Below are 26,777 nucleotides of genomic sequence, written 5' to 3'. Positions count from 1 at the left end.
TCACAAAGTGGTTAGTGTGAAGGTGGAAAGTAAGGATAGGGTTTGGGATATGGGAGAAAGAAACAGGGTAATTTAAGACATGGGGATGTCTGATTGGAGGTGAAGTATCAGTGGTCTATGCATGCCCAATCAATTTTCATAGGACACATGTCCAGAAAATGGCAGCATTAGTATGATCTGAAGGTGGAGTTTTCAGGTTCCTAACATCAAAGAAGTCGCCCATTCAACACTTGTACAGACCCAAGTGAAGAGCCATAGCTTTAAAAAAAAAAAATCCTTCAAGTCCCTGAAAAGTAACCGAGGCACCCATTATCACCATCACCCACATTAGGTGGTATTTACTGCAAAGTGAATGGGAGACTAGTACTACATCACTCAGCTATGTGACCTCTAATGCTAGTGATTTTTTTTTAAAACGTATTTTTTAGTTGTTGATGGACCTTCATTTTATTTATTTGTATGTGGTGCTGAGAATTGAACCCAGTGCTTCACACATGCTAGGCAAGCGCCCTACCTCTGAGCCACAACCCCAGCCCAATGCTAGTGATTTTTAAAATCAATTAAAAGAAGTTACTATAAGCAAGTGAAGTCAGAGGGTTTATTCCTACCATCACTCAGTTTCAGAATCAGAACACACAAAATGCATGCTCCCATGAGCTGAGCAGAGAAGGCTGCTTTTAAAGACAGAGACTAATGGCGAGGACAGCAGAAACAGAGAAAAAAATCCTGGACAGATACTTTCCTTGAAGATGTTAAAATAGCCAGGTGTGGGAGGTGTGACCAGCCTTTGCTTAGATGCTCAAACTAATGGCCTCCTGTATATTTAACAGTACTTAACTGTTCACTTGTGTAGGCACTGTGCTGCCCTCTTCAGATGTTATTTTCTTGACTTCCCACAATAATGTTGGTGATGGATGACCATGTTGGATGAGACAATGTTTTGTTTTGCTTTTTAATATTTATTTTCTAGTTTTAGGTGGACACAACATCTTTATTTTACTTTTTTTTGGTGCTGAGGATCGAGCCCAGCGCCCCGCGCATGCCAGGCGAGCGCGCTACCGCTTGAGCCACATCCCCAGCCCTATGAGACAATGTTAATTAGCAGTTTAATTCATTCCGACAAGATCCCTAGGAGGTCAGATTTTTTTTTCAGAGGTAGAATTTTTTAGCTGAAGGACATGCATTCAGACTGGTACCAGAACAGTCTCCGGGAGCTATCTGAAGGCATTCCTAGCACAATCTCATTTCCAGCGGCCCTCCGTAGGCCACGCACTCGTTTCCCCGGGCGCTTGAGCCCCGCCCCCAAGCCCTAGCGTCGGTTAGGAATGCGCGTTACCGTGGTGACAGGGGCGTCACGCAGACTTGTCTTAGGAAAGGCGGAAGTTGGTTGTGGAAGTGCGGGCGGCCATTTTGAGACCGGGCAAACCGGGGCGGGACAGGTGCTGCCAAGCAACGGTTGACCGGTTTTAACCAGGTGACTGGTACCGAGGGACGGGGAGAAGAGGGCGGTGCCATCCCGGTGGGGGGGGATGCGGGGGGTGGGGAGGGGCTAAAAACGGGAGGGGAGGGGAGGGGAGGGGAGGGGAGGGGGCGGTAAGGCGGGGAAAGGCAGGGGAAGGCGGGGACCGGGCAGAGGAGGGAGAGCGAGAGGCAGGAGAGAGGCGGAGAAAAGGCGGGGCCAAGAGCAGGGCGTGGTTAAGGGAAGAAGCAGGGCGATGAATAGGGGCGGGGCTAGAAGAGGCGGGGCATAGAGCTGGTAGGTGTTAGGGGCATGGAAAAGGCGGGAGGGAAACGGTGGGGGGTGAAGGAGTCGCAGCTCGGGAAGGTGAGGATTGAGAAGTCAGAGCTGGCGTGGAACGAGAGGGAGCAGGCCGAGAAGAGGTCTCGCGGCGAGGGGAAGGCCCGCGGCGCGCTGAGATCCAGGGGCGAGGACAGATCCCGGAGCGAGGAGAGATCCCCAGGCGAGGACAGGTCCCCAGGCGAGAACAGATCCCCGGGCGAGCACAGATCCTGGGGCGAGGACAGATCCCGGGCCCAGGGGAAGGCCCGTGGCGAGAAATCCCGTGGCGAGGAGAGATGTCAGGGTGAGGGGAAGGCCGGTGGCGAGGAGAGATCCCGGGGGAAGACCCGTCCTGAGGGGAGATTCCGGGGCCAGAGGAAGACCCGTGGCGAGAAATCCCGGGACGAGAGTAAGGCGGGTGGCGAGCAAAGATCCCACGGCGAGGAGAAATCCCAGGGTGAAGTAAGGGTCTCTAACGAGAAGGGGCGAGGCGAGGAGAAAGTAAGCTGGGAAGAGAGACTGGGAGGGGAGGAGCGGGTCTCTAACGGGGCGTGGCGTGGCGAGGAAAGGGAGCTGGGTGCAGAAAGGGGGCGGGGCAAGAGGAAAGGGCGGGGCGAGGAGCAGGCGCGGGAAGAACAGCTGGCCAAAGACCAGGGGAAAGGAAAGGTCGAAAAGCAGCGGGTCGAAGAACTGGGTCGGTGCAAGGATAAGAAGCCGAGTGAGGAGCAAGCCCTAGGACAGAAACAGGGTCGGGGACAGGGGAAAGGGAGCGGCGTGGTGAAGGCCCAAGAGAAGGACCCAGAGAGAGGCGGGACCAAGGGTAGGTCCCGGTGCCGGAGCAGCGCCCGAGCGAAGAGAAAGGGAAGGCACGAAAAGAAGGTTGGGGGGCGGACAAGAAATGATGGTAGAGCCAGATGCAGGAACAAGAGTGTGATCACAGATTGCAGCAGAACAGGAGAAAGCAGGGGGTGTTTGGTCAAAGCGAGGAACAGAAACCGAGACTTGGTGAAGAGCCGGGTCAGAATACTAACAGGCCGAGCAAGAAGCAAGGGCCGAGCAAAGTTACAGAGAGAGATGAGGAGGCGGGAGGAAAAGAGGTGCGCTAGTAGTGTCGTGACCAGGAGCAAGAGTAGGGCTGGGACCCGGAGTAAGACCCGAGTTGGGGTCAGGAGCAAGAGCAGGGCTGGGACCTGCAGCAAGAGCGGGGGTAGGGCCAGGAGCAAGAGCGGGGCTAGGGTCAGGAGCAAGAACCGGGAGGGATCCTGGAGCAAGTGCTGGGAGGGAGCTAAGAGGAAGAGGCGGGAGGGATCGCAGAGCAAGTGCCGGGAGGGAGCGAGGAGCAGGAGACAGCAGGGATTCTGGAGCAAGAGCCGGCAGGGATTCTGGAGCAAGAGCTGGGAGGGAGACCGGAGCAGGAGCTGGAGCCGGAGCCGGGAGGGAGCCAGATGCAGGAGTCGAGAGGGAGCCAGGAGGAAGAGCGGGCAGGGATCCTGGAGCAAGAGCCGGCAGGGATCCTGGAGCAAGTGCTGGGAGAGAGCCAGGAGCAAGAGCCGGCAGGGATCCTGGAGCAAGAGCCGCCAGGGATCCTGGAGCAAGTGCTGGGAGAGAGCCAGGAGCAAGAGCCCGCAGGGATCCTGGAGCAAGTGCTGGGAGAGAGCCAGGAGCAAGAGCCCGCAGGGATCCTGGAGCAAGTGCTGGGAGAGAGCTAGGAGCAAGACCCGGCAGGGATCCTGGAGCAAGTGCTGGGAGGGATCCAGGAGCAGGAGTCTGCAGGGATCCAGAAGCAGTAGCCGATCCGGAAGCAGAAGCCCGGAGGGAGCCGGGAGCTGGAGCAGGGGCAGATGCAAGAGTAAGAGCCAGAGGGAGGCTAGCTGCAAGAGCAGGGGCGGAGCCAAGAGTAAGAGCAGAGGTGGGGCCCTGAGCAAGACCCGGGTCCCAGCCAGGGGCTGGGTCCAAGCAAAGTGCTGGAGCAGTAGCAGCAGGGCGAGGTCATCGAGGTCAATCCCAAAGTGCTGTCTTTCGAGGGGGTATTGATCCCCGCGTTCTCCAGATTCTAGCTACATGTGCGCTGCCAAACCATGTCCCCTGCCAGCCCTGTGTGGCTAAGAGTCCAAGTCCTACGGGTGCTGTGGGCACTGCTCGCGGTGCTACTGGGACCGTGGAGGCTGTGGGCAGTCATCTACGATTTCCACGAGTGCACCTGGCATGTTGTCTTGAACAAGTTCCAGAGGGTGGGTGAGAACTTGGAGAGTGACCAATTCGTTCATCAAGAGCCCGTGGACACAGTGCGCGGTGTGTTCAACATGTTGGTGGACTCACCCATCGACCGGCGCGAGGTGAGGGATCCAGGATCCAGTGAACCAGAGAGGTCCTGAACCAGTGCTCCACTTGGCTCTGCACATGTCACCTACCTCTCCTTGCAGAGATACCTGGGCTTTCCTTACTACCTGAAAATCAACTACTCCTGCCATGGACAGGTGAGTGAGTGTAGTGGGAGTTGGATGATTTTGTCAGCCTCAATTTCCTCATCCCTAACTTTTTTTTTTTTTTTTTTTTGGTACTAGAGATTGAACCCAGGGGCTCTTAGCTACTGAGCTGTGTCTGTAGCCCTTTTTATTTTTTAATTTTGAGACAGGGTTTTGCTAAATTGCTGGGGCTGGCCTCAAACTTGGGATCCAACTTCCTCAGCCTCCTGAGTCACTGGGATTACAGGTGTGTGCCACCATGTCAGGCTCTCATCATTTTAACATTTTTTTTAATATTTATTTTTTAGGTGTACTTGGACACGATACCTTTATTTTATTTATTTTTATGTGGTGCTGAGGATCGAACCCAGGGCCTTGCACATGCTAGACAAGCGCTCTGCTGCTGAGCCACAACCCCGGCCCCTAACATTTTTTTAATATTTATTTTTTAGTTGTAGGTGGACATAATATCTTTATTATATCTTTATGTGGTGCTGAGGTTTGAACCCAGTGCCTTATGAGTGCTAGGCGAGCACTCTACCACTGAGCCACAACCCCAGCCCCCATTTTAACATTTTAATAATGATATTGTCATGCAATCCTGGGGCTTAGGATTCAAGAAGATTATGTAGGTACAGTTCCCAGTGTCCCTCTAAGGACATATCATGTGCTTAGAAGTGAAGTAGAATTTGGGCTGGGATTGTGGCTCAGCAGTAGAGCGCTCCCCTAGCATTGTGTTGTGTCCATCTACACCTAAAAAATAAATCAATAATTTAAAAAGTCAGGTAGAATGTTATGGTTTTGATTTGCCTCTTCCTTATAAATAATGATGTTGAACATCTGTTCATGTACTTGGCTGGTTGCTTATCTCTTTGGAGAAAGGTCTTAAGTTTTGTTTTTTGTTTTTTTTTTTTTGTCGTTGTAGTTGGACATTATACCTTTATTTTTATGTGGTGCTAAGGATCAAACCCAGTGCCTCTCACGTGCTAGGCAAGTGCTCTGCCACTGAGCTACAGCCCCAGCCCGCCCCCCTCTATTCAGGTCATTTGTTTTTGGTTTGGTTTGGTTCAGGGATTGAACCCTGGATGCTTTTACCACTCAGCTATATTCCCTATCCTTTTTTATTCCTGAGGCAGGCCTCAAACTTTTGATCCTACTGCCTCAGCTTCCTGTGCTGCTGGGATTACAGGCATGGGCCACATGCCTTATTTTTTTTTTTTTATACTAGGGTTTGAACCCAGGACCTACCAGATGAACAGATCTACATCAACATCTCAGTCCTTTTTCTAATCTAATTTTGAGATAGGATCTCTCCAAATTGCCCAGGATAGCCTCATACTTGCCATCCTCCTGCCTCATCCTCCTGGATAGCTAGGATTATGGGATTACAGGTGTCCCATGTGCCCATTTAAATTTTTTTTAAAAAATTATTGAGCTTAAAAGTTGTTTTTTGTTTTGTTTTGTTTTCAGCACTGGGGATTGAACTCAGGGGCGCTTAACCACTGAGCTATCTCCCTATTCCTTTTTTGATTCTTATTTAGAGACAGGGTCTTGCTGAGTTGCTTAGGGCCTCGTTAAATTAGGAAGGCTGGCTTTGAACTTAGATCCTCCTGCCTCAGCCTCCCGAGCTGTTGGGATTACAGGCATGAGCCACCAGCCCAGCCAACTTGAGTTTTCTTCTGTGGTTTGCATTTATGGTATCATAAGGGTTTGCCTAACCGATGGTGATAAAGACTTTCTCCTATGTTTTCTTCTAAGAGATTTTTAGTTTTGGCTCTTACATTTAGGTCTTTGATCCATTTTGAGTTAATTCTGTATAAGGTGTGAGGTAGAAGTCCAGCTTTTACATTTAAATATCCAATTATCCCACCATTGGGTGAAAAGATTATTCTCTCCCTATTGAACTGTCTTGGCACCCTTGTTAAAAATCATTTGGCGGGGCTGGGATTGAGGCTCAGAGGTAAACAGCTCGCCTAGCATACGTGAGGCACTTGGTTGGATCCTCAGCACCACATAAATATAAAAATAAAGACATTGTGTCCACCTATAATTAATGAATAAATAAATAAATAAATAATTTGGCAATAAATGAAGGAGCTTATTTTTGGACTTAATTTTATTTGATATGTTATTCATATGCCAGTACCACAAAGTCTTATTATTGTAATTTTGTAATAAGTTTTATTTTTATGTGGTGTGGGGGATGGAACCTAGTGCCTCACACATGCTAAACAAGAGCCCTACCACTGAGCTACAACTCTAGCCTATAGGTTTGAGTCTGTAATCAACTAGGGTTTACTTGAAAAAGTTTGGCAGAAAATACAGCATGTTCATTGTTTGGGCTCTGGAGCCAGGCTGCCTGGGTTCAAGTCACATAACAGCTGTGTGATCTGAGTCAAGTTATTTAACCTCTCTGCATCAAAATTTCCTTATCTTTAATAAGGTAATGTTAATAATCATACCCACTTCTTCTTTTTTTTTTCTTGTGGTGCTGGGGATTGAACCCAGGGCCTTGTGCATGCAAGGCAATCACTCTACCAACTGAGCTATATCCCCAGCCCACTTCTTAATATGATCAAATGTATACTCTTAGCACAGTACCTGGTTTATAGTAAGGTTCAGTGAATGTTAGCAACTTGTTACTAAGTGTTTTACCCTATGAATCTCTTCTCCTTAGCTACAAGAGTGAGGAAATAATACCTCTTTCTGTTCATTCAACACCTACTATGAATGAGCCCCTCTTTTTGTTAGAGATGATACAATGGTATGTTGATCTATTTTCTGTTACTATATCAAAATACCTGAAGTTGGGTATTTATAGAGAAAAGAGGCTTCTTTATTATTTAGCTCACTTCCAAGATCAGCTGGCACCATCTGTTCAGCCTTTGGTGAGGGTCCCCTTGTCTGTGTCACAACATGGCGGAAAAGAGGGAATGGAAACTGCCGTGTGGAGAAAAGGCCAAGCCCGTGGGGGAACCTGCGTTGTAACAACTCGCTCTTGAGAACTAACTCTGGGAGACTAGCGTTAGGTCCCACAGTGACCCCATCACCTCGCACTGGTTCCAGCACCTTCCACCATCACCACAATGAGGGCCAGGCTTTGAGCACGTGAACCTTTAGGGAACACACTTAAACCATGGCAAATGGTCAACAAAATGGTCACGCTTTTCTTGCGGATTCAGTCCACCAGGAGAACAATTCTTGAGTCAAGTACATAAAATAATTTTGTAGAGAAATAAATAAAGTCTCTTGGGCCATGGCTTTGACTCTGAGTGACATGGGGCCTCAAGAAGGCTCGGAGCAAGCCAGGCCCAGTGGCGCACCCCTGTAATCCCAGCTCTGGGGAGGCTGAGGCGGGAGGATCACAGGTTCCTTATCAACATAGTGAGGCCCTAAGCAGGGAGACCCTGCCTCTCAATAAAACATAAGGACGGGGGACGTGGCTCGGTGGTTAAGTGCTCTGGTTTCAATCCCCAACACCAAAAAGTAAAAATTACGAAAATAGAAGGCTCTGAGCGGAAGAGGGTGTGGTCTGACTGGGCTTCCTGGCTCAGGTGGCAGCAGAGAGACGGGGAGGGGCTGTTGCCCTGTCCACGCAGAAGAGGGAAGACAGGACAGGGTGGTAGCCCATTGCCCTGACAGGGAGGGGGTCCCTGCCCCACAGCACCTGCTCCCCTGCGCCTGGGAACCTCGAGGCAGGGCCAGGTGCAGGTGCAGGTGTGGGGCAGGTTCACAGGCCCCCGGCTAAGGCTCCCTCAGGAAGAAGTTCCTGGCAGTGGTGGTCACACCGCTAATCCTTCCCCCTTGTCTTCCTCCCCAGCCCAAGGGAGGCCTTCTGCCCGGGAGCTGCTGGGCACATGGCTGTTGCTCACACCTACTCTTCTCTGTCCCTCATGCCACCCACCCTCAAAGCCTCGTCTGGCCCTCAGGACAGCCAGGATCCTGGCACATCTGGGAGATTGTCCCCAGATGCACCTCACCCCATGCTCATTCCACTTTGCCTTGCCCGCTGCCTTCCCCAGACACTCCTCACGCACCTTCTGTCCCCACCCACCTCCTCCAGGAAGACCTCCAGCCCTGTTTGCTGACCTTCCCATGGTGCAGAGCCTGCCCTCCCCACCCTGCCCAGGAATACGGGCCACTAAAGGGGGCTTGAGGCAGGGGGGACCCGAGGGCCCAGAAACTGTCTTAAGGATCTGCCTGTGGGGCCATCTCTCCCTCAGCACTCCGAGGACCTGGTCCGCAGTGGCCACCTGATGGGGCTGAAGCCCCTAGTGCTGGTCACCTTTCAGGCCCCCGTCAACTTCTACCGCTGGAAGATAGAGCAGCTGCAGATCCAGATGGAGGCGGCCCCCTTCCGCAGCAAAGGTGGGCCCCCTGGCCGGGGGAGGGAGTGGCAGGGCGCTCCCAGGATGTTCTGGGGCCTGGAGGGACATCCTGGGAGATGCCAGTACCTCTGCCCACTTGTGCCAGCAGAACCATGCATGGCGACGGAGGTGTGTGTCATGAGCTGGTACACGCCCATGCCCATCAAGAACGGCAGCGTGGTCATGCGCGTGGATGTCAGCAGCAACGGCCTGGGGCCCATCATTCCCAGTAAAAGGTGCCTCTGCCCCAGGCCTGGGTGGTGATGGTGGGGAACATTCTGGGGGGAATCCCTAATCCCCATCCCCAAGGAGCCAGGGAAGGTGGCTGTGAGCTGTTGGGTGAGCTCTGAACCAGCCCTCCTCCTGCCCTGCACCTGATGCTAGGTTCCACGTGAACATCAATGGCTTCCTGAAGATGGGGGCAGACAACAGAATCCAGTTCACAGTGGGAGATGAGGTGAGGGCCCTGCGGCAGCGGGAAAGGTGGAAAGCTTGGGTTTCAGACAACCCAACTGGGCCTGGCCAGGCGCCCTGCTTCCTCCCAAACAAGAGCACTCACACCAGGACTGGAGCAGGGTTCTCCTAAGTGCACCAGAGCCTTACATCTTCGTGGGGAGCCTGGGGGTGCTCTCACACACTCACTTCAACGTGAGGTTTAGAAGGCAGGGGACCATTGGCCCTCTCAGCATGTACACACGGAAGGAGATTCAAAACTGAGCCTGCCTGCTGCTCCATCCGAGTCACTGTGCATTCGTTCACGCAGCATGCACTGCCTGAATGTCACTGTGACACCAAACAGCATGACACCTCCATTCCATTGAAGATTAAAAGATGGTAAACCGCTCTGGAGGGAAACCAAACAGGCTGAGGGGAATGGGTCTATTTGGGACAAGAGTGCCATGTTTAATAGACCGATGAAAGAAGGCCTCATTGAGAAGGTTGACATTTGAGTAGAGACTTGGAGGAGGCGAGGAGAGGGGTCACGTGGATACTGGTGCAAGGTCATCTCATACAGGGGGAATAGCCTGTGCAAAGGCCCTGAGGTGGCAATGTATCTGGTATATTTGAGAAGCACGGAGGAGGCCGATGGGCAAGAAGAGAGTGAGGGAGGGAGGGAGAGGTGGGGAATAAGGTCAGGGAGGTGGTGGGGCAAATGGTGGGGGCCATGTGGTCAGGGTAAGGACTTTGGCTTTTCCCTGAATGCGTCAGAGCCATGGGGCAGGAGTTCTGAGTATCCCTCCTGTCCTTCCCTGGCAGCTCTTTGATATAAAGCCCAGATACTTTGTGAATGTCTCGTCGAGACCCCTGTGGTACAATGTGGACCAGTCACCTGTGCTAATCCTGGGTGGCATTCCCAACGAGAAGGCCCTCCTCATGACCAGCACCAACTTCAGGGAATTCTCTCTTGTGGAAGTGAGTGGTACAGCGGGGACAGTGGGCTGGGGTCTCTTGAAAGGAGCTGGGCCTCAGCCCCTGAATGAGGGGGCCTGGGCCTGCAGAACGGGACCCCAAAGACACCAGTCCCTACCAGATAGCAACTGCAGCCAGGCGACCCAGCTGAAATTCTAGTCCTGCCACTTTCTCACTCACCCTTGGGCAACCCGGGCTTCAGATTCCCATCTGTAAAATGGGGAAAATATCTATATTTATTTTCATTTTATAAAATCATTGTGAAGGTAAGTTAATAGCATCCATCATGAGTGGCATCTATGTGCCCTAGTGCCTTCTACACTCAGGAAAATTCAGAACTGACATACATGTGGCCCTGAGGGTTCAAGCCTGCATTGTCCCAGGATGGGGAAGAAGCATCTGAAGTCAGGTTCTTGGGTTTAGTGGCAGAAACATGTCCAGATGAGTGAGTAACGGCCACCTGCTGAGCTACAGCCCAGGTTGGTTCATGCAGAAAAATGGATCCCGTGGTTCACATGAGCAGAATCCCATTCCATCAGTGACAGCATCACGCCCAGCCCCAGGAGGCTGGATGCCACGTGCCTGCCAAACCCAATTACCAAAGAGCGGGAAAATGGAAAGAACCATCTGCCAAAAGTGGAGAGGAGGCTGGGCATGGGCTGCGCCTGGAGTCCACCCAGGCAGAGGCAGGAGGGTCGCTTGAGCCCAGGAATTTGAGCTTAGCCTGAGCAACACAGTGAGATCCTGCCTCAAAATAAAAGATAGAGAAGGAAATTTGTAAGTTCATGTAATTAAAGAATTCGGGAGGGCTGGGGTGGTGGCTCAGGGGGGGAGCGCTCGCCTGGCACCTGCGAGGCCCTGGGTTCGATCCTCGGCATCACATAAAAATAAAGTTATTGTGTCCAACTACAATAAGTAAATAAAGAAATAAAATATTAAAAAAGAAATTCAGGACTTCTGGCTCAGCCCGACCCAGGATTTTTAACAATGCCACCACCAGCCTGGGTTTCTCTCTCTCTTGGACCTGATTCCTCTGTCTTCTTGCTCAAATAGTTCTACCCTCTGGCACTGAAGGCTGAGGGGCCCTGTCTTCCCAGGACCACGTCCAGTGGGGAAGATGGTTTCCTACATCCCTCAAGCTCCATCCCCGGGGCTCAGGCATCTGCCTGCCTCCCAGAGGCAGGGGAACCCAACATAGTGCTTATTAAATTAAACGAGTCAGAGCCGGGTGCCATGGCGCACACCTGCAATCCCAACAGGTCCGGAGGCTGAGGTGGGAGGATCGCAAGTTCAAAGCCAGCCTCAGCAAATTAGTGAGTCCCTAAGCAGCTCAGTGAGACCCTGTCTCTAGGTAAAATACAAAAAAGGGCTGGGGAGGTGGCTCAGTGGTTCAGTGCCCCTAGGTTCAATTTCTGGTACCCCCCAAAATTAAATGAGTCAGAACCCTCAAGCTTTGCTCAAACAAGACAATTCAGCTGAGCCTCAGCTTTCCTTTTGTGCATGGATGTGGGAGAACAGGGAAGTGCAATGAGCATCCAGTTTCACAAAGGAAATGTCTAAGTATTTCTTCCAGAAAACAGAGCCATCAATTTGAATATTATTAACAGGACTGCACATTACCATGGCAACTCATCAGTCACAAACTTTGTTTTTGTGTTTTGTTTTTTTTTAGTTGTAGATGGCACAATATCTTTATTTATTTATTTGTATATGGTGCTGAGGATCAAACCCAGGGCCTCACATCTTCGAGGCGAGCTCTCTACCACTGAGCCCCAGCCCAGCCCCAGTCACAAACATTTTATGCAGAAAATAGTGTCGCCACGACCTCTGCGGTTTGAGCAAGACTTTTTGGAAGTAAATTCTCAAGGTCTTTTTTCTGATGTTAAATAGGATGAGAAAGCAAGAAATTAATATTTTTTCCTTGACTTGATGGAATTTCAGCAGCACAGCCTAGAGTTTTGCTTTGATTTATACTTTTTATTGAAAAAAATTAGTAGAAAGTTCCTTTTTTAGTGAAAAATTTCAATCAGACGCACCAAAGGAGAGAGAATGGGACAATGAACCAACCTTAATAATTATCAACCTTTTGCCTTTTTTCTGAAACATTTATTATTATTACTATCATCATCATCTTATTATTATTATTATCATTATTATTTTGGTACCAGGGATTGAACCCAGGGGCACTCTCCCACTGAGCCAAGACAGGGTCTCAGTCAGTTGCTTAGGGTCTTGCTAAGTTGCTGAGGCTGGCCTCAAACTTGCAATCCTCCTGCCTCAGCCTCTTGAGTCTCTGGGATCACAGGTGTGCTTTCCTCTTTTCTCTGTTGTTATTTTCGTGGTTTGGGGATCAAACCCGGGGTTTACACCCCAGCCACATTTTTTGAAGCCAGGGGCGCTCTCCCACTGAGCCACATCTATCTCTTTGTTTATTTTTCATTTTAGACAGGGTCTTGCTAAGTTGCCCACACTGGCCTGGAATTTGCAGTTCACCTGCCTCAGCCTCCTGAGCCACCAGCTTCATTTATTCCTAGTTGCCTCCCTGAGCTCTCTATTACCATTCAGTCATGTGAAGGGTTCAGCATATGGGGGGGTGCATTTCAGTCTGCATTAGTCCATGTGGCCTGAAGCTGGTCACCAGCTCTGGAAATTTAGATTTAGTCTAAATTTAGATTAATTTAGATTTAGTCTCAGAATCTAAGAACCCTCCACTGTCCCGCTGTTAATGACATTGTCATTAGTAATTGGCCACTGGATCAGGTAGAGTTGACCTACAGCCCCGTGTGTTCTGGGTAGACGGAGGTGTGAGCCTGGATGCTTTCTATCCACATAGACACAGCGCTGACTGCAGTGAGGGGCGCAGGGACACTGAGTGCCCTTGAGCAGGCTGCACTCCGGGGCACCTGACGTGTACACTGGCTCAGGTCTCTGACCTCTGCTTTCTGGCCCACTTTGGAGACATTTGTCACCAAGGCGCTGCTGCAGGCTGAGCAGGGAGAGCACTCTGGGCGGCTGCTTGTGTCCATGCCAAACAGTTAGAGCAAGAACTACCCCCAAGCAGGACATGGGGCTGAGGCCCAGGTCACCTGCTCACCCCAGCCTCTGCTCCCCTGCAGTTGAGCATTGACAGCTGCTGGGTAGGCTCCTTCTACTGTCCCCAGGCTGACTTCTCAGCCACCATCTACGACGCCATCTCCACGGAGAGCACGCTCTTCATTCGGCAGAACCAGCTGATCTACTACTACACGGGGACCTACGCCACCCTGTACGACAGCAGCCACAGCAGCGGTGAGGGACCAGGCAGCGGCCACACCCGGGTCCTTGGCACCTCAGGCCAGGGGACCCACCATTAGAGCTGCAGGGAGGGACAGTGAGGTCATCCATGGGGACACCTGGGACTGAGATTTCCGTGAGTGGGTGGGGGAGGGCCCCACCACTGTGTTGAATCATCACCAGCCTGCAGGACGGTCCCCTACTTCGCCATGTGACATGCAGACCTTCCTGAGAATTGTGAGCCACTGCGGGAGGAGGGGCGGGAGAGGGAGCCCGAGAGCCACGTGTGCCCTGAGCAGAGTGGGATCAGGAAGACGCATCTAGAGACGCAGGAAAGACAGAAAGGTGGGGGCGAGGAGGGCGTGGGAGCCAGAGGCTGCAGAGCAGGGCCAGGGGGAGACCGAGCAGAGGGAGGGGACTTTTGGTTCTGCCTCATCTTTTAGAGAACACTAAAGCCCCCCAGTTTTTTTAGTCCCCCCACAACCGAAAGAGAGGTGTCAATTATGCCATTAAGAAAAAGGCACTGTAATGTGTATCACGCTGGTTAATACGTGCCCCCCACATCCTTGTTTTCCTTTTTTAAGGGCCTTTTTTGGGGGTATTGGGGATTGAACCCAGGAGCACTCAACCACTGAGCCACACCCCCAGCCCTATTTTGTAGGGTCTCAGTGAGACAGGGTCTCACTGAGCTGCTTAGGGCCTCCCTGTTGCTGAGGCTGGCTTTGAACTCATTTCCCAGCCTCCCAAGCTGCCACTATGCCTGGCTTAGGGTGTTTTTTTGTTTTGTTTTTTGCACCAGGGATTGAAGCCAGGAGTACTTAACTACCAAGCTACATTCTTAGCTTTTTTCATTTTTTATTCAGAGTTAGGTGCTGAGGCTGGCCTCTATATTGTAATCCTCCTGGCTCAGCCACCTGAGGCCCTAGGGTTACAGGTGTACACCACTGCACCCAGTTCTTAGGGTCCTTTGACAGTGGGAGGAACCAAATTAAAATCATCTTAAGCCAAAGAAAATGGGTGTGTATTGGTTACATAGCTGATGGTTGGTTGGTTTCAGGAACAGTTGGATCCAGGGGCTTGTTACTGCCAGCCAGTCTCTTCTTGTGGAGGCCATGGTGATCCTAGCAGTGGTCTACCTTTATGTTCCTCAGTGACCCCAGGGAAGAACATCTCTTGGTTACAAGGTGGAATAGTCTGATTTTTCCCACCTTGGTCACCCAGTTCACAACCAATTGCTCTCGCCAGGACAGTCCAAGAGAGAGGTCTCCTCTTCTGGACTTGATGGAGAGAGGACAAGCAAGGGAGGTTTTCTCAAAGTCAACTGGTGCCACTGCCAAGGGCCCCCAACACCACACTGAACAGGTATCCCAGCCAGAGGGGACAGGTCTCACCAGACCAGCAGAGTGAGGATGGGGGTCCCAGGCACCAGGTACAGCCGCCTGGGCCTGAGACCTCATGCTTGTACCCCTAGGCAAATGGGTTCGCGTCCTGGCCAGCGAGTGTATCAAGAGGCTGTGCCCCGTGTATTTCAGTAGCAATGGCTCTGACCACGTCATAGCCCTGACCACTGGCAAGCATGAGGGCTATCTCCACTTAGGGACCATCACGGGTAAGGCTGAGGGCCTCTGGAAGCCCGAGAGACCTCGCGGGGCCCTCTCACCCCAGGCCCTTGTTACTCACTGTGTGCCCTCAAGACCGGTTCCAGGCTGTGTGTGTGTTTGTCCCTGTGTGTGTGTGCGCACGCTTGCTCGCGTGTGTGCGTGTGGCAAGGGGGGTTGGTTATGCATTTGTACAGATAAGGTTTGGTCAGTCCCACGACCTGATGGAGCCATATTCTGATAGACCACTTGTGAGGGCCAGAGGGTGAGGCCTGCTCCCTGGAATCCAAGGGTAGGGGGCAGAAGCAGTGGAGACAGCAGGGGGACTTGGTTTGGTGAGGTCCCAGATGGAGCTGGTGGTACCAGAAGGGCCTGTGTGTGGCCCCGACCTTCCTCCACAGATGGCCTGGTGTCTTTTGAGTTGCTGCCCAGGAATCAGACCACGTGCAAAAGGATGTTAGGTATTCATCTCTGTTGGGCCAGTGGCAGGAGGGCAGGGCCTGAGGCTGTGGGAGAGGAAGGAAGGGGAGGGGGGTCACAGAAAGGACAGGCAATGTCTTGGGGATGGGTGGAGCGCTATGTGGAGGGACATGGCATCGCAGAAATGAAGCTGCTCCAGGGGGTCCCTCCTCTCTCCTCCCAGTTGACAGATGCTCCATAATCTGGGCCATCTTCATCCCGGGGCAGCACATTCTGATGATGCTGGTGGAGACCCAGTATGATGATTCAGATCCGAAATATTACCAGCTGGCCAGCTACGACCTGAGTACCAGGGTGATGGGCTGGGGGAGAGGGGTGGCGAGGATCTGGAGCCCAGATTGTGGATTGCATGCCCCTCCCAAGGGATCGAGTGCCCCCCCCCCCAGAAGGGCAGTGTTGCTAGATAAGTCTGCAGTGGAGAGCAGAGTAGAGACTCAGTGGGCTGCAGACGCTCAGAGGAAGTCAGTAAAGGCCTCTTGCTCCACAAGAAGATTTGAGTAATCCCAGCAGTTCGGGAGGATGAGGCTGGAGGATTGCAAGGTCAAAACCAGCCTCAGCAACTTAGCAAGACCCTGTCTCTAAATAAAATGTAAAAAAGGACTGGGAATGTGACTCAGTGGTTAAGAACCCCTGGGTTCAATCCTCAGTATGGAAAAAAAAGATTTGATTTTACTGGCAATAAGAACAGGGCTACCAAATATAGTTGTACAGGCTGTGCACTGCAAAATCCCACCCACAAGCCCTGCACCCTAACAGAACTGTATCCTTTCAGCGGCAGGACCCTTTTATAGTTCAGGTTAAGAAATTCAGGCCCAAGTGGGAAGCCAATGGGAAGGATTTTCTGAGGAGTTGGGAAGTTGATGGTTTGCTTCACTTCAGGTTTTGAAAGCTTGGCCTCTCAGATTTTACTGTATTTTCCCCACCTATAGTCACTGAGGAGATGACCATCCACTATACCCTACCACTGTTCATCCCTGATGGTAGGAGGGGAAAGCAGGGGTGACTTCCAGGGAGGGGTGGCCAGAGGGGCCCCGGCTACCCCACTCCCTGCTGTCCTCTTTCTCTGCTTTGTTCAGCCCGGGGCTTAGAGTTCCTGATGATCCTCGGGACAGAGTCTTACACTAACACTCCCATGATCCCCAAGGGCTTGTCCTTTAACTTGTACAACAACCTGCTATTCATCTGGGGCAACTTCCTTCTGCAGAGGTAGGCCCCCTTACCCCCTCCCCCGTCACCCCCTTGTGGCCCAGATGCCCTCCCTGCTCGGCCTCACTAAGGGGAGGGCTCTTTCTGAAGTCACCAAGCCTTCAAAGGAGGCCAAATGCAGACATGATCAGGATGGGGATGGGGAAAACAGGGATGGGATAGCCGGGGGTAGGCTGGGCAGAGCTGTGTGTGTGTGTGTGTGTGGTCAAGGTGTCTGATGCCTGCTAGCCAAGCACTGAGCTACAACCCCAGCCCTGGGAGCCCTTTTTTAAAATGAAATCTTATGGAAGGACCCAATGTATGTGTATGTATGTGAGCAATAGAAAATTATTTTCTGGGGACACTTTAGAACTCTTCCCATCTACCCACCCCGAGGAGATTGGGAGATGGAGATTTTGAGGGCAGAAGGTTACCTTGGGGATATGAGGTAGGGACAGAAGTTAGAATTCCAGGCTCCCTTTTTACTTGTTCATAAGACTAGTGGAGAAATGGAGTTCGTGGGGCCTATGTTGTAGCAGACGAGGAACAGGGGAAGCAGGTATCCAGGACACCCAGCTGTCACGGTGCTCTGAGTTCCCCATGTCTATCCCCTGCAGCTACAACGCAGAAAACTTCATCTACCTGGCGGACTTCCCCAAAGAGTCATCCATCAAGTACATGGTCAATTCATTCCGAGGGGATGTAGCTATTGTCACGGAGACTGAAGAGGTGGGCTGCTTTGCCCCTTTCTCTGCTCCCTCTCTGCCCACCCCCAACCCTCCGTCCTCGGGGAGCCTCAGGAAGGACAGGAGAAGCTCCATGTGTACCTGGGAATCCTAGAACTTATACACACGCTGGTGTTTGGGGTACTGGGGGGTGGCAAGGGCTCCCCCGCTGAGTCACATCTCTAGCCTTAGACCCCTGGAACTTAGACTAGGAATCTTCTAAAGTCACACAGAAGAGTGAAAGACCCGCGCAATGATCTCATTTCCAGGGGAGGCCACTTTCATTCCACGGTGTAGTTGTTCGTTCCATAAATATTAAGCACTTAACTGACTAGTGTTAGGGACACAATGGTGGCCAGGTCAGCCCTGGGCCCTGTCCTCAGAGGATCACTGTTCACTGGGGAATACAGGCCTGTTCCCAGACAGTGACAGTGGTCAGGGGGGAAATAGCACCAGAGAGCCTGACCTCATCTGGTGTGCGTACCAGGGAGGGTTTCATGGAGGGGATCCCCCAGCCGAAGCTCAGGAAGTGGAGGTCTGGAATCAGATGTGTGCAGAGCAGCGTCCATCAGTGTAGAAATGGGAAACTGAGGTCCAGGGACTGGTGAGACCCTGGAAGCTGCCAAGAGTGAGAAGGCAGGAACCCTGTCTTTAAGGGGCATATGTATTAGGAATGCTTCAGCTGCAAGTAAAAGAAACTCAAGTAGGCCGGAACAGTGAAAAGCGGGGTCATGGCAGGGGGGTGGGCTGCACACAGGGGCTTGGCCTCCAAAAATAGAGAGATGGCACTACAGAGAAGGTACTGTGGGCTCCTCTGGTCCCTGTCACCTGGAGGTGAGCTCCAGGCCTTACTCCTCACATACTGGCCAGAGGGAGAGATAGAGCAGGAGGTCCCTGTGGCCTGCACACACACCTCGCTGCTGGACCCTCAGATCTGGTACCTCCTGGAGGGCACCTACCACCTGCACAGGATCTTCCCATCCCACGGCTGGGACATCCACGTCAGCCTGCAGGTGATGAAGCAGTCCTCCTTGTATGCCTCCAAGGAGACCATGGTCACCCTCTTCTATGAAGATAAAAAGCTGTACCAGGTGCCAGCAGGCCTTTTGTGGGGGTGCAGGGGGGGTACAGGGGGGCTGAGGCCAGTCTGCTTGACCACCTTGTCTCCGCAGCTGGTATACCTTACACACGGCAAGCAGGACCACCTGGTCAAGAGGCTGGTGCCCATGGAGAAGCTGCTGATGTACGAGCAGCACAAGCAGATCCACAGGATGCAGGATGGGTGAGAAGGCCTGGACCACACCGCGGGCTGAGCGCGCCCATCCCGGGGTGGGACTTAAGCCATCCCAGTGATGACCCTGGGCTGCGATGGGGGAGGGTGGTACAGATACCTGGAAGCTCAAAGGAGGAGCAGGACCCAGCCTGGCGGGAGGTGCACCCAGGAAGGCTTCAGAAGGAGATGCATGGGCTGTGTGACCTGAAGGCTGAGGAGGAATTAGCCAGGTGACAGGTGGAGCAGGGTGCTCCATGGTGCCAGGGGAGACAACCATCAAAGGCCTGAGGAGGAAAGAGGTTTGGGTGTTCAAGAACCCAGATAAAGTCCTGGTCAGAAAGAGCACAGTAGGGATATGGGGTGGTGGGAGGGGCGGGGACAAGGGGAGCCTGGTGTTCTTAGGAACTTCATCTTGAAGGTCTTGGGGAGCCATGGATGGGACTCCACGGTGGGATGCAGAGTCAGATTTTACCACATTTCCTAATGATCCTTCTAGTCACCTGCAGAGGGTGGGTCAGGGGAAAGAGGCGGCTGGAGGTGGGAGTGGGGGTGGGGTAGGGCTATGTGGGCGGGGCTCAGGAGGCAACAGGAGTGCAATAAACAGAAGGTCTGCTGTCAGACAAGTGGAACTAACCACAGAGAGCCGTAGAGGGGAGGGGGCTTTGGTCTGAGGGTTGAAGGGACAGCCAAGGGTCCGGAGGCCTCTGGGTGAGAGGAACTGAAGATTGGGGCTGGATTAGATCTGGGGAGGCTCCTGGGACGGAGAGTGGAAGAGTCAGCTGTCCCCCCACCCTGCTGCCCAGAAGTCGTCCGACGCTCTCCTTCAGCAACTTATGCCCGTTCGAGGTGATGCGCCTGGGGAACCTGCCGAACCCCCAGGCCTACACGCGCCAGGAGCGCTACCTGGCTCGGCCCCCGATGGTCCTGAATCCCTCGGGCTTCCACAGCGAGAATTCCCTCGCGGTCTATCAAGGTCTCGTCTACTACCTGCTCCGGTTGCACTCCAAGTACGACAAGGTGGGCGCCTCAACAGGGCACTGAGACCTCACGGAGGGGAAACGGCCTAGAGGCGGGGCCTGTACAACAGAGCGCAGTCGGATAGGTGTCTGAGGTCCAAGTCCGGGGGCGGGGCGGCCCGGGGGCGGGGCGGCCCGGGGGCGGGGCGGCCCGGGGGCGGGGCGGCCCGGGGGCGGGGCGGCCCGGGGGCGGGGCGGCCCGGGGGCGGGGCGGCCCGGGGGCGGGGCGGCCCGGGGGCGGGGCGGCCCGGGGGCGGGGCGGCCCGGGGGCGGGGCGGCCCGGGGGCGGGGCGGCCCGGGGGCGGGGCGGCCCGGGGGCGGGGCGGCCCGGAGCAGGTCCTCGCAGAGTGGTTTGGGAAGTGTGGAAGTTGAATGGAAAGCCAGATTTGGGACCAGGGGTGCATATTTTCTGCTATGGGGTGAAACCGGGACTGGGAAGGAGTCTGCCACTGCCACTGGGCTAGGGACTGTCTTTGTTCCCACCCCTTCACGGTGTACCGCGGTCCCTGCAGCCTTACGCGGACCCGGTGCACGATCCCACCTGGAGCTGGTGGAAAAACAAGAAACAGGACGAGGTAAGTGGAGAGGGTTGGGAGTGGGAGAGGGCAGCGCACAGACACCCCTGACCAGACCCCCTCGCTGTCGCTGATTTCGCGGGGCTCATCTTGTCCGCCAGGATTACTACTTTTACCTGGCGAGCAACTGGCTGAGCACGGGTGGCGTGCACATCGACATGGGTAGTTATGAAAAGATCTACGACCTCAAGTCCCACTACGGGCTGCCTGAACGCATTTTCCTGGACAAGGGCGGCGAATACCACTTCTCCATCTTCCTGACCGCTCGGGGTCACTCCTTCGAGATGGGCACTGATGTCGGTGTGTAAGCCAAAGTGAAGGCCCAGGGGCAGGGCGAGGGCTGCCTGAGTGTGCTTCTTCTTCGGGAGGTGCCGGCCTGAACTCCTCCTTCTGTCCCTGGCAGGCAGCGCCTTCAAGGTGCAGAGCAAAGTGTCGGTGGGCGTGGTGCTGGCTGACCCCAGCTGCACGGAATCCTTGGTTAAGCAGAAGGTTCTCGTTAAACGCAACTCGGTCCTATTCTTGGTGAGCCCTGGCGAGGAGCCTTGGTACGAAGGTGGACGCCGAGTTAATGGGGCGGCGCTAGTCCCCCCCCCCCGTGGGAAATGATGCCCCGTTGTTGTTGTCCTATTAGAACCGTCTCTGGATCTCGGGCCGGCCTGTCTATTCTTTATTTCTGCCTGTTCCTTTCCCATCATTCCAGGTTACTCTCAGGGATAAAAGCCTTTGCTATGACCAGGGCATTAGTGGACATCACCTCATGAAGACTTCCATGATGGTCAAGGTGCGGTCCAAGATCGGAAGGGAGAGAGGGGATGTGGGATGAGGGGAATGACAGGGGCTTTGGGTACCACCATCATCGCCGGCTCCTACCCACAGGTGGTGGGTGCTTCAGGATTCTGCTTCCAGGACACACACCTTGGGCCCCGCTTGCAAGTATTGGAGCTTGGGGTACTGGGCCCCGTGGTGGGAGAGAAGGGGCTGTGTAGGGTCTCAACAGGGCTGATCCCAGTGCTCGTCCTAGAATCCATGAATGCGTTTGTAGCTCCACCCTTTCTCACTGGTTTTCATCGTTCACACACTCACCATGCCCTCCTTTCCTCATCCACGTTTCAGAAAGTAAAAGGCACTTTTCTGCAAAGAGAAATAAAGTGTCCCAGAGGCAGGGCTTCTTTTTTCAAGTTGGCACAAAGGCAGCGACGGCTTGGCCTTTCTTTCACACATGCTTCTACTTCTGCCCACTCACGTGTTCTGTGTTGACTCCTTTGGATTCCTGGTTCTTCACTAGTTTGCACAAGCAGTATCCCCTTTGTACACAGGCAAAACCTAAGGCTCAGAGAGGTGCAGATATCTACTCTGAGTAACTCAGGAGGTTGTAGAGGAGGGAGCTGACCCAGAGTTCTTATTCTCCCCAACTTCCCTGATCCATTCACCAGCAGACAGATGCTGAGGCTCCTCCCTTATGACTTGCAATGACCCCAGAAGTAAAAAGTCCAATTATAATATCCCCAGGCTCCTTGGGTTACATGAGATTTCATGTGTTAAACTAAAGGAGCAAGTGTGGCTGAATCCGGGGGAACAAAGGGAAGATGGAGAAAGAAGAGGTCACAGCAGAATGGAGGTCCAATTGTCTGAGCCCTGGGGGATGAGTTGGCTCCACAGGGGTGGGGGCTCTGAGCAGACGAGGGACTCAGGTGTTCACAGGATCCATCAGGTTGCTTGTCATGTAAGGGACAGGTCGAGGAGGGAAAAACAGAAGCAGGGAGACCAGGTTGAACAAAATAAGGATGGGGGTAAAGGAGTTGAAGATTTGGAGGAAACAAAGGGTGGGTTCTGGATTTTTTAAAATTTTTTTCTTTGTTGTGATGTTGGGATGGAACCTGGGGTCTCATGTGTCCTAAGCATGTGCTGTACCACTAAGCTACATCCCTAAGTCTCTGGATCTATTCGAAGGCAAGAAACAGCAGGATATTTTCATGGACTGGATGTAGGTGTGAAACAGAGGGTGAGGCCAAGGCTTTCAGCCTGAACCACTGGAAGGGATGGAGGTGCAATTTACCAAGATGTGTTCTGGACACATTGAGTCTCAGACGCCCATTAGGCCTCCCAGAGTGAGTGAGCTTATATGTGTAAAGTCTTTGGCCCAGGCCTGGAATGGAAAATGCTCACTCTATGGCCACCAGCCCCTCTTCCCAGCCACTGTCAAGCTGAGGCCACAGTCCCTGGATAACTGGGTCCCTTTGACAATTGGGTGAAACTCCTATACCCTCCGGCCCAAGGACTCTTCATTCTGAAGACAGTGTCATTGGTGTTCCCTGACCCTGACCCCCATCATAGACTCTACTTCCCTCATTTAATGACTCTTCTGCAAGTTCGTAATTGGAGAATTCAAACTCAAGTTCAGACCTATAATATGTGACGAAAAGTTTGACACTCCATGGGTGTTAGGTGTCAGTTATTTTACACATCATATACTAAAGGTTTCTGGATCACTCTGTTCTAATTCCAATTCTACCACTTAACAGCTGCGCTTATTTAGGTAATAGATAAGTTGGTTGACTTTTCTATGCCTCACTTTTGCCATCTCTAAAACAGGATTATTCAAAGTCTACAATGCAGGGCTGTGTGAAGCTTAAGGGACTTTGATCATGTAAAGCTCTTAGAGCATCACTGAGGGGCTTCTTCATAGGAAGAGCTACATAAGTCATTAAAACTATTGTTTCCTGGGACGTGGCGGTCAGGCCTGTAATCCCAGCCATTCAGGAGTTTGAGGCGGGAGGATCGCAAGTTCCAGGCCAACCTCAGCAATTTAGCAAGACCCTAATCAATTTAGCCAGAACCTATCTCAAAATTTTAAAAAAAAAGCAGGGGGGGGTGTTGGAGATGTGGCTCAGTGGTTAGGCACCCCTGGGTTCAATACCCCAAAACCCCCCCCAAAAGGGGAAGATTGTTTCAATAATAATAAGGAACGTCACTGTGGAGTGAGCCAGGCAGAGTGGTGGTGTGTATCAAAGGGATGCTGTGCTCCCTGCCCCACCCAGTCTGGCTGTCCCCAGCAAGAGGTTTCTCTTCCGCTCAGGGCAACCTGATGGTGCCAGTGTTTATCGGCTGTCCCCCAGGCAAGCGCCTGGCCTTCGACATCACCTACACTCTGAAGTACATGCGCCAGCAGAACAAACACTACTTCGACTGCATGCAGGAGGACCCCGAGATGCCCTGCTTTCTCTACCGTGACAGTGTGTCTGGTCCCTTCTTTCCATAGTTCACTGCCCGCTAGCTCCACAGCTCCGCCCTGCCCTCCCTCCCTCCCTCCGGCTCCCCTCCCCACATGCACCAACACACCCCCTTCCTCTGCGCTGACCCTCCTCCCCCTTTGTCTCTCCTACCGCTCCTCTCACTCCTCCATCCACTCCTCGGACCAAACTAATTCCTTCTCTTCCTGGTCCCAACCCCTCTGACTCCACAGTGTTCTACCCCTTCTTCTTGATTCAAGATTTGGTTACGGGAGACTCTGGAAGCTTTAAGGGAAGGTAAAAGTGAGACCGGCCTGTGGGGGCGGGCGGGGGGATGCAGTACCCAGGACCCCAAGCTGGTGCTTTCTCCTCTGCTCTCGGCAGCTACGTGCTGAAGGTCGTGGGAGGCGGGCCCTCGCTGGACAGTATGGTAGACTACAACGAGGAGGAAATCTACCGCTACAACAGCCCCCTGGACAAGTAATCCCTCTGGGGCTCGCCCACAATCAGTCGTCCTGCCCCTGCAGCCCTGGAGCCAAGCAGGATTCACCCTTGCCTTAAACCCCACCCACTCTTCCCTTCAAACCACGCCCACACCCCCAAACCACGCCCAAGTAGCCGATAAGCCCCACCCAGGTCCCGCCCCCAAGCACAGGGTTGGCGTCTGCACTGACAGAGGCCTTGCTCCATCCAAACTAAAATTACACCTTCCTGCACAGAACAGGTAGCAGAATCTGGACCACAAAGACCTCAGAGACCACCCACGACATGGCCTTCTACATCATGTCTTATGAGAGATCCGGCATCGAGTGAGTGCGCAACGCCCCCTTGACCCCGAACCTGCCCATCAGGCGTGCCATCCCTTATGCCTCTGAGAGGCTGCTAGAGCCTGCAGCCAGGGGACTGCCTTTGTGTTCCTCAAGGGAGGTGGGGGACACTGACCTTGTGGAGCGGGACCCTCTGGAATGCTGGGTCCTCTTGTTCTTTCTTCAGTTCTCAGATCAGATGCCCTTTCAAGGAGGAGGACTTCTCCCACTGTTTCAGTTTGGGACAGTCGCCTCTTCTTGGCCCCCACTAGCTCCCCACAACTGGTCACCTGCCTATGCCTCCCTACCCCATCTTTAACCCCCTTGAGCTGCCACTGTCTCGTGTGGGGTCTATCTCCCTTTACAGGATCACATCCTGAATATAGACTTGACATAGTATTTTCTGAATGAAAGAATGAACACATGAATAATTCACGGAGGCATTTATTGACAGTTAAAGGGAGGTGTTAATGAATGCATCGAACAATGAGGGAGCAAATTAGCATATAGGGGTCAATAACTACTTTAGAGGCAATGAAATGCAGAAAATGCTGCCAGGAGTAAATGAATTGCAAAGAATGAACGAGGGAATCAATCGGGTTGCACCTCCTCAGGGTTCAGCTTATTTACTGAATCAGGGGGAGAATAAGTGAAAAAAGGTGGGACTTTGTAACTAGTAAGTGTTCAAGACATACTTGTGGATGAAGGAATGAAGGCAGCAAGGGGTGAATGAGGAGATAGCACGGAATGGGTACCTGACCCTAGAATCCAGATGAATGCATGGTAAAAGAAAGAGCAGATGGAGGCGTGAAGGCCGCAGGAGATGAGTGAATAAATTAGCAGCCCGCAGCATGGCGGGTGTTGGGCAGCTTCCCTGGATGGATGGATAAAGGAATCGAGGAGACAAGGCTGCACCAAGCATGCTCACCCAGCCCCCTGTGGGGTGTAGGAAGGAATCAGGGCTTGGCCCCCATGGTTGGCAGCACAAGTGCTTTACTTTGGGCTCCCAGGTGGCTGTGTTTGGAGAACTCCCCATGCTATGACATGACCCCCCAAGGCATCATCGCCCCTGATTTCTTCTTCAAGGTGCTAGTGAGTAACAGGTGAGCCCGCCATGTGTGGTTCAGATGGGGGTTGAGAGTATCCTGTGGGGTGCCTGACTACTTCTTGAGTCTTGGATTCCATCTTCCACCAGAGGTGTGGACAACAGCACCTACTGCAACTACCAGCTCATCTTCTTGCTACACATCCATGGGCTCCCACTCAGTGCTAAGCGGGCCCTCTTCATTGTCATTGTAAGTGGTGATCTGGGAGCTGTCCTGCTGGTTGGACAGGGGGTCCAGTCCACAGGCTGCACATCCAAACCTGCTGTGTGGCTTACAGGTGTCGGCCAGTGTGCTTGTGGGCATGGTGATCTTCTACATCCTCTTCTGCCTCCTGTGGCCCTACGCGGTGAACGCCTGCAACCATCTCCGCTGGAGGATCAATAACATCATCGCCTCGGAATCCTACTACACCTACGCCACCTCTTCCAGAGCCTTCAGCGTATCATCTCAGTCAAAATTTTGGGCCTTTCTCCCAGGTCCCCTCCGTAGATGACTTCAAGGTCCAAGATCAAAAGCACAAGGCTGATTTGGAGCCAGCCGAGAAAAAGAAACCATAGACCTGAGTCTACTACCTGCCCCAACCCTCACCTCCTTTAGCTCTGTCTTTAAAAATGCAGCCTGTCACCTGCCCCTGCTTTTGTTTCAGTTTTGCTTGAATGTTTACTTCTTTTTAGACTCAAATAAATCCTCATTTCAGGACCATCCATGAGTCCTCACAGGGGTTCATATTCAGTTGATTTGTTCCAGTATAGCTGCTCAGATTGCTAAAATATCAAAATCCAGCGCTGGGCCTGGTGGTGCACACCTGTAATCCCAGCTACTCAGGAGGCGGAGACAGGAGGATCATGAGTATGAAGCCAGTCTCAGCAACTTAGGGGAGACCCTGTCTCAAGAAAAAAAAAAAAAGAAAGAAAAAAAGAAAAAATCTAAATCTATCTGTTGCCAATTAGCAAATAGCTGCTTCTCTATTTGCCTATCCTATTCCAGGAAAATCCATGACAAAAGAATCAGCTACCGTAAGTGAATTGTGTGTGTCTGGATCTGTTCCAGAATTGCACAGGATGAAATGTATTGGGGACCCATTGAAACAAGCATGTTTTAAGAACAGCAGTGAGACTCAGCGGGTCAGAGGGAGGGAGCTTGTAGAGTGATCGGGACAGAAGTGGCTTTCATCCAAGCCAGAATATACCTGATTTATCTCAAGTGAACATCCAAGATGTCAGGCACATTTCTGGTGCTGATGTTGGGATCCAGTTGTAAAACTTCACACACCCCTCCAGTGATTTCGTTTATTTGAAATGTGCTGGAAAACTATTCTAGGAAAACAGGTCAGGATTCCTCAGGGGCAATCATGACCTTTATGACTCAGATGGAGGCGGGAAGGCCAGAGGAGATGAATGAATAAGGGATGAGTGACCTGCCATCAGGTCAGCTGCCTCCCTCTGCTGTCACTTCTACCCAGAGTGTCTCAGGCCTCCCTGTTACCCG

The 26,777-nt window shown here is 52.6% G+C and overlaps 2 protein-coding genes across 10 annotated transcripts; one reads left to right on the top strand and one right to left on the bottom strand.

The window, feature by feature from the left end:
• Positions 1-1,000: 1,000 nt before the first annotated feature.
• Positions 1,001-25,993, top strand: Catsperg (catsper channel auxiliary subunit gamma). Of its 9 annotated transcripts, none has more exons than XM_078032126.1 (29): positions 1,001-1,474; positions 3,831-4,116; positions 4,204-4,257; positions 8,469-8,613; positions 8,722-8,848; positions 8,997-9,069; positions 9,870-10,025; positions 13,139-13,310; positions 14,767-14,904; positions 15,295-15,354; positions 15,537-15,659; positions 16,303-16,353; positions 16,450-16,579; positions 17,176-17,287; positions 18,216-18,374; positions 18,456-18,565; positions 19,360-19,573; positions 20,085-20,147; positions 20,249-20,447; positions 20,551-20,669; positions 20,848-20,928; positions 21,024-21,080; positions 23,224-23,380; positions 23,611-23,674; positions 23,762-23,857; positions 24,097-24,186; positions 25,194-25,286; positions 25,379-25,478; positions 25,567-25,993. In XM_078032126.1, exons 2-29 carry the CDS (start codon positions 3,859-3,861, stop codon positions 25,780-25,782), a joined length of 3,417 nt encoding a protein of 1,138 aa, XP_077888252.1. In that variant the 5' UTR covers positions 1,001-1,474; positions 3,831-3,858; the 3' UTR covers positions 25,783-25,993. The 9 variants fall into 9 exon arrangements, with proteins under 9 accessions (XP_077888252.1, XP_077888253.1, XP_021576049.2 ...); XM_078032127.1 differs by lacking the exon at positions 1,001-1,474 and adding an exon at positions 2,464-2,600; XM_021720374.3 differs by lacking the exon at positions 1,001-1,474 and having other exon boundaries at positions 3,721-4,116; positions 19,363-19,573.
• On the bottom strand, positions 2,591-3,769 carry LOC144370827 (uncharacterized; the record flags this gene model as incomplete). The annotated part of the gene is made up of 1 exon (XM_078032133.1): positions 2,591-3,769. A coding segment is annotated over one exon (927 nt), but the record flags the coding sequence as incomplete, so codon positions are not given.
• Positions 25,994-26,777: the final 784 nt, after the last annotated feature.

Source organism: Ictidomys tridecemlineatus, chromosome 15, assembly GCF_052094955.1.
Source record: "Ictidomys tridecemlineatus isolate mIctTri1 chromosome 15, mIctTri1.hap1, whole genome shotgun sequence".
NCBI lineage: Eukaryota > Metazoa > Chordata > Mammalia > Rodentia > Sciuridae > Ictidomys > Ictidomys tridecemlineatus.
This window is presented reverse-complemented; position numbering and strand designations above follow the sequence as displayed.

Coding starts and splice junctions, on each gene's coding strand:
- Catsperg (XM_078032126.1), top strand. CDS start 3,859: ATGTCCCCTGCCAGCCCTGTGTGGCTAAGAGTCCAAGTCCTACGGGTG. Junction 15,355..15,536: donor CACGTGCAAAAGGATGTTAG/GTATTCATCTCT, acceptor CTCTCCTCCCAG/TTGACAGATGCTCCATAATC. Junction 20,148..20,248: donor AAAACAAGAAACAGGACGAG/GTAAGTGGAGAG, acceptor CTTGTCCGCCAG/GATTACTACTTTTACCTGGC.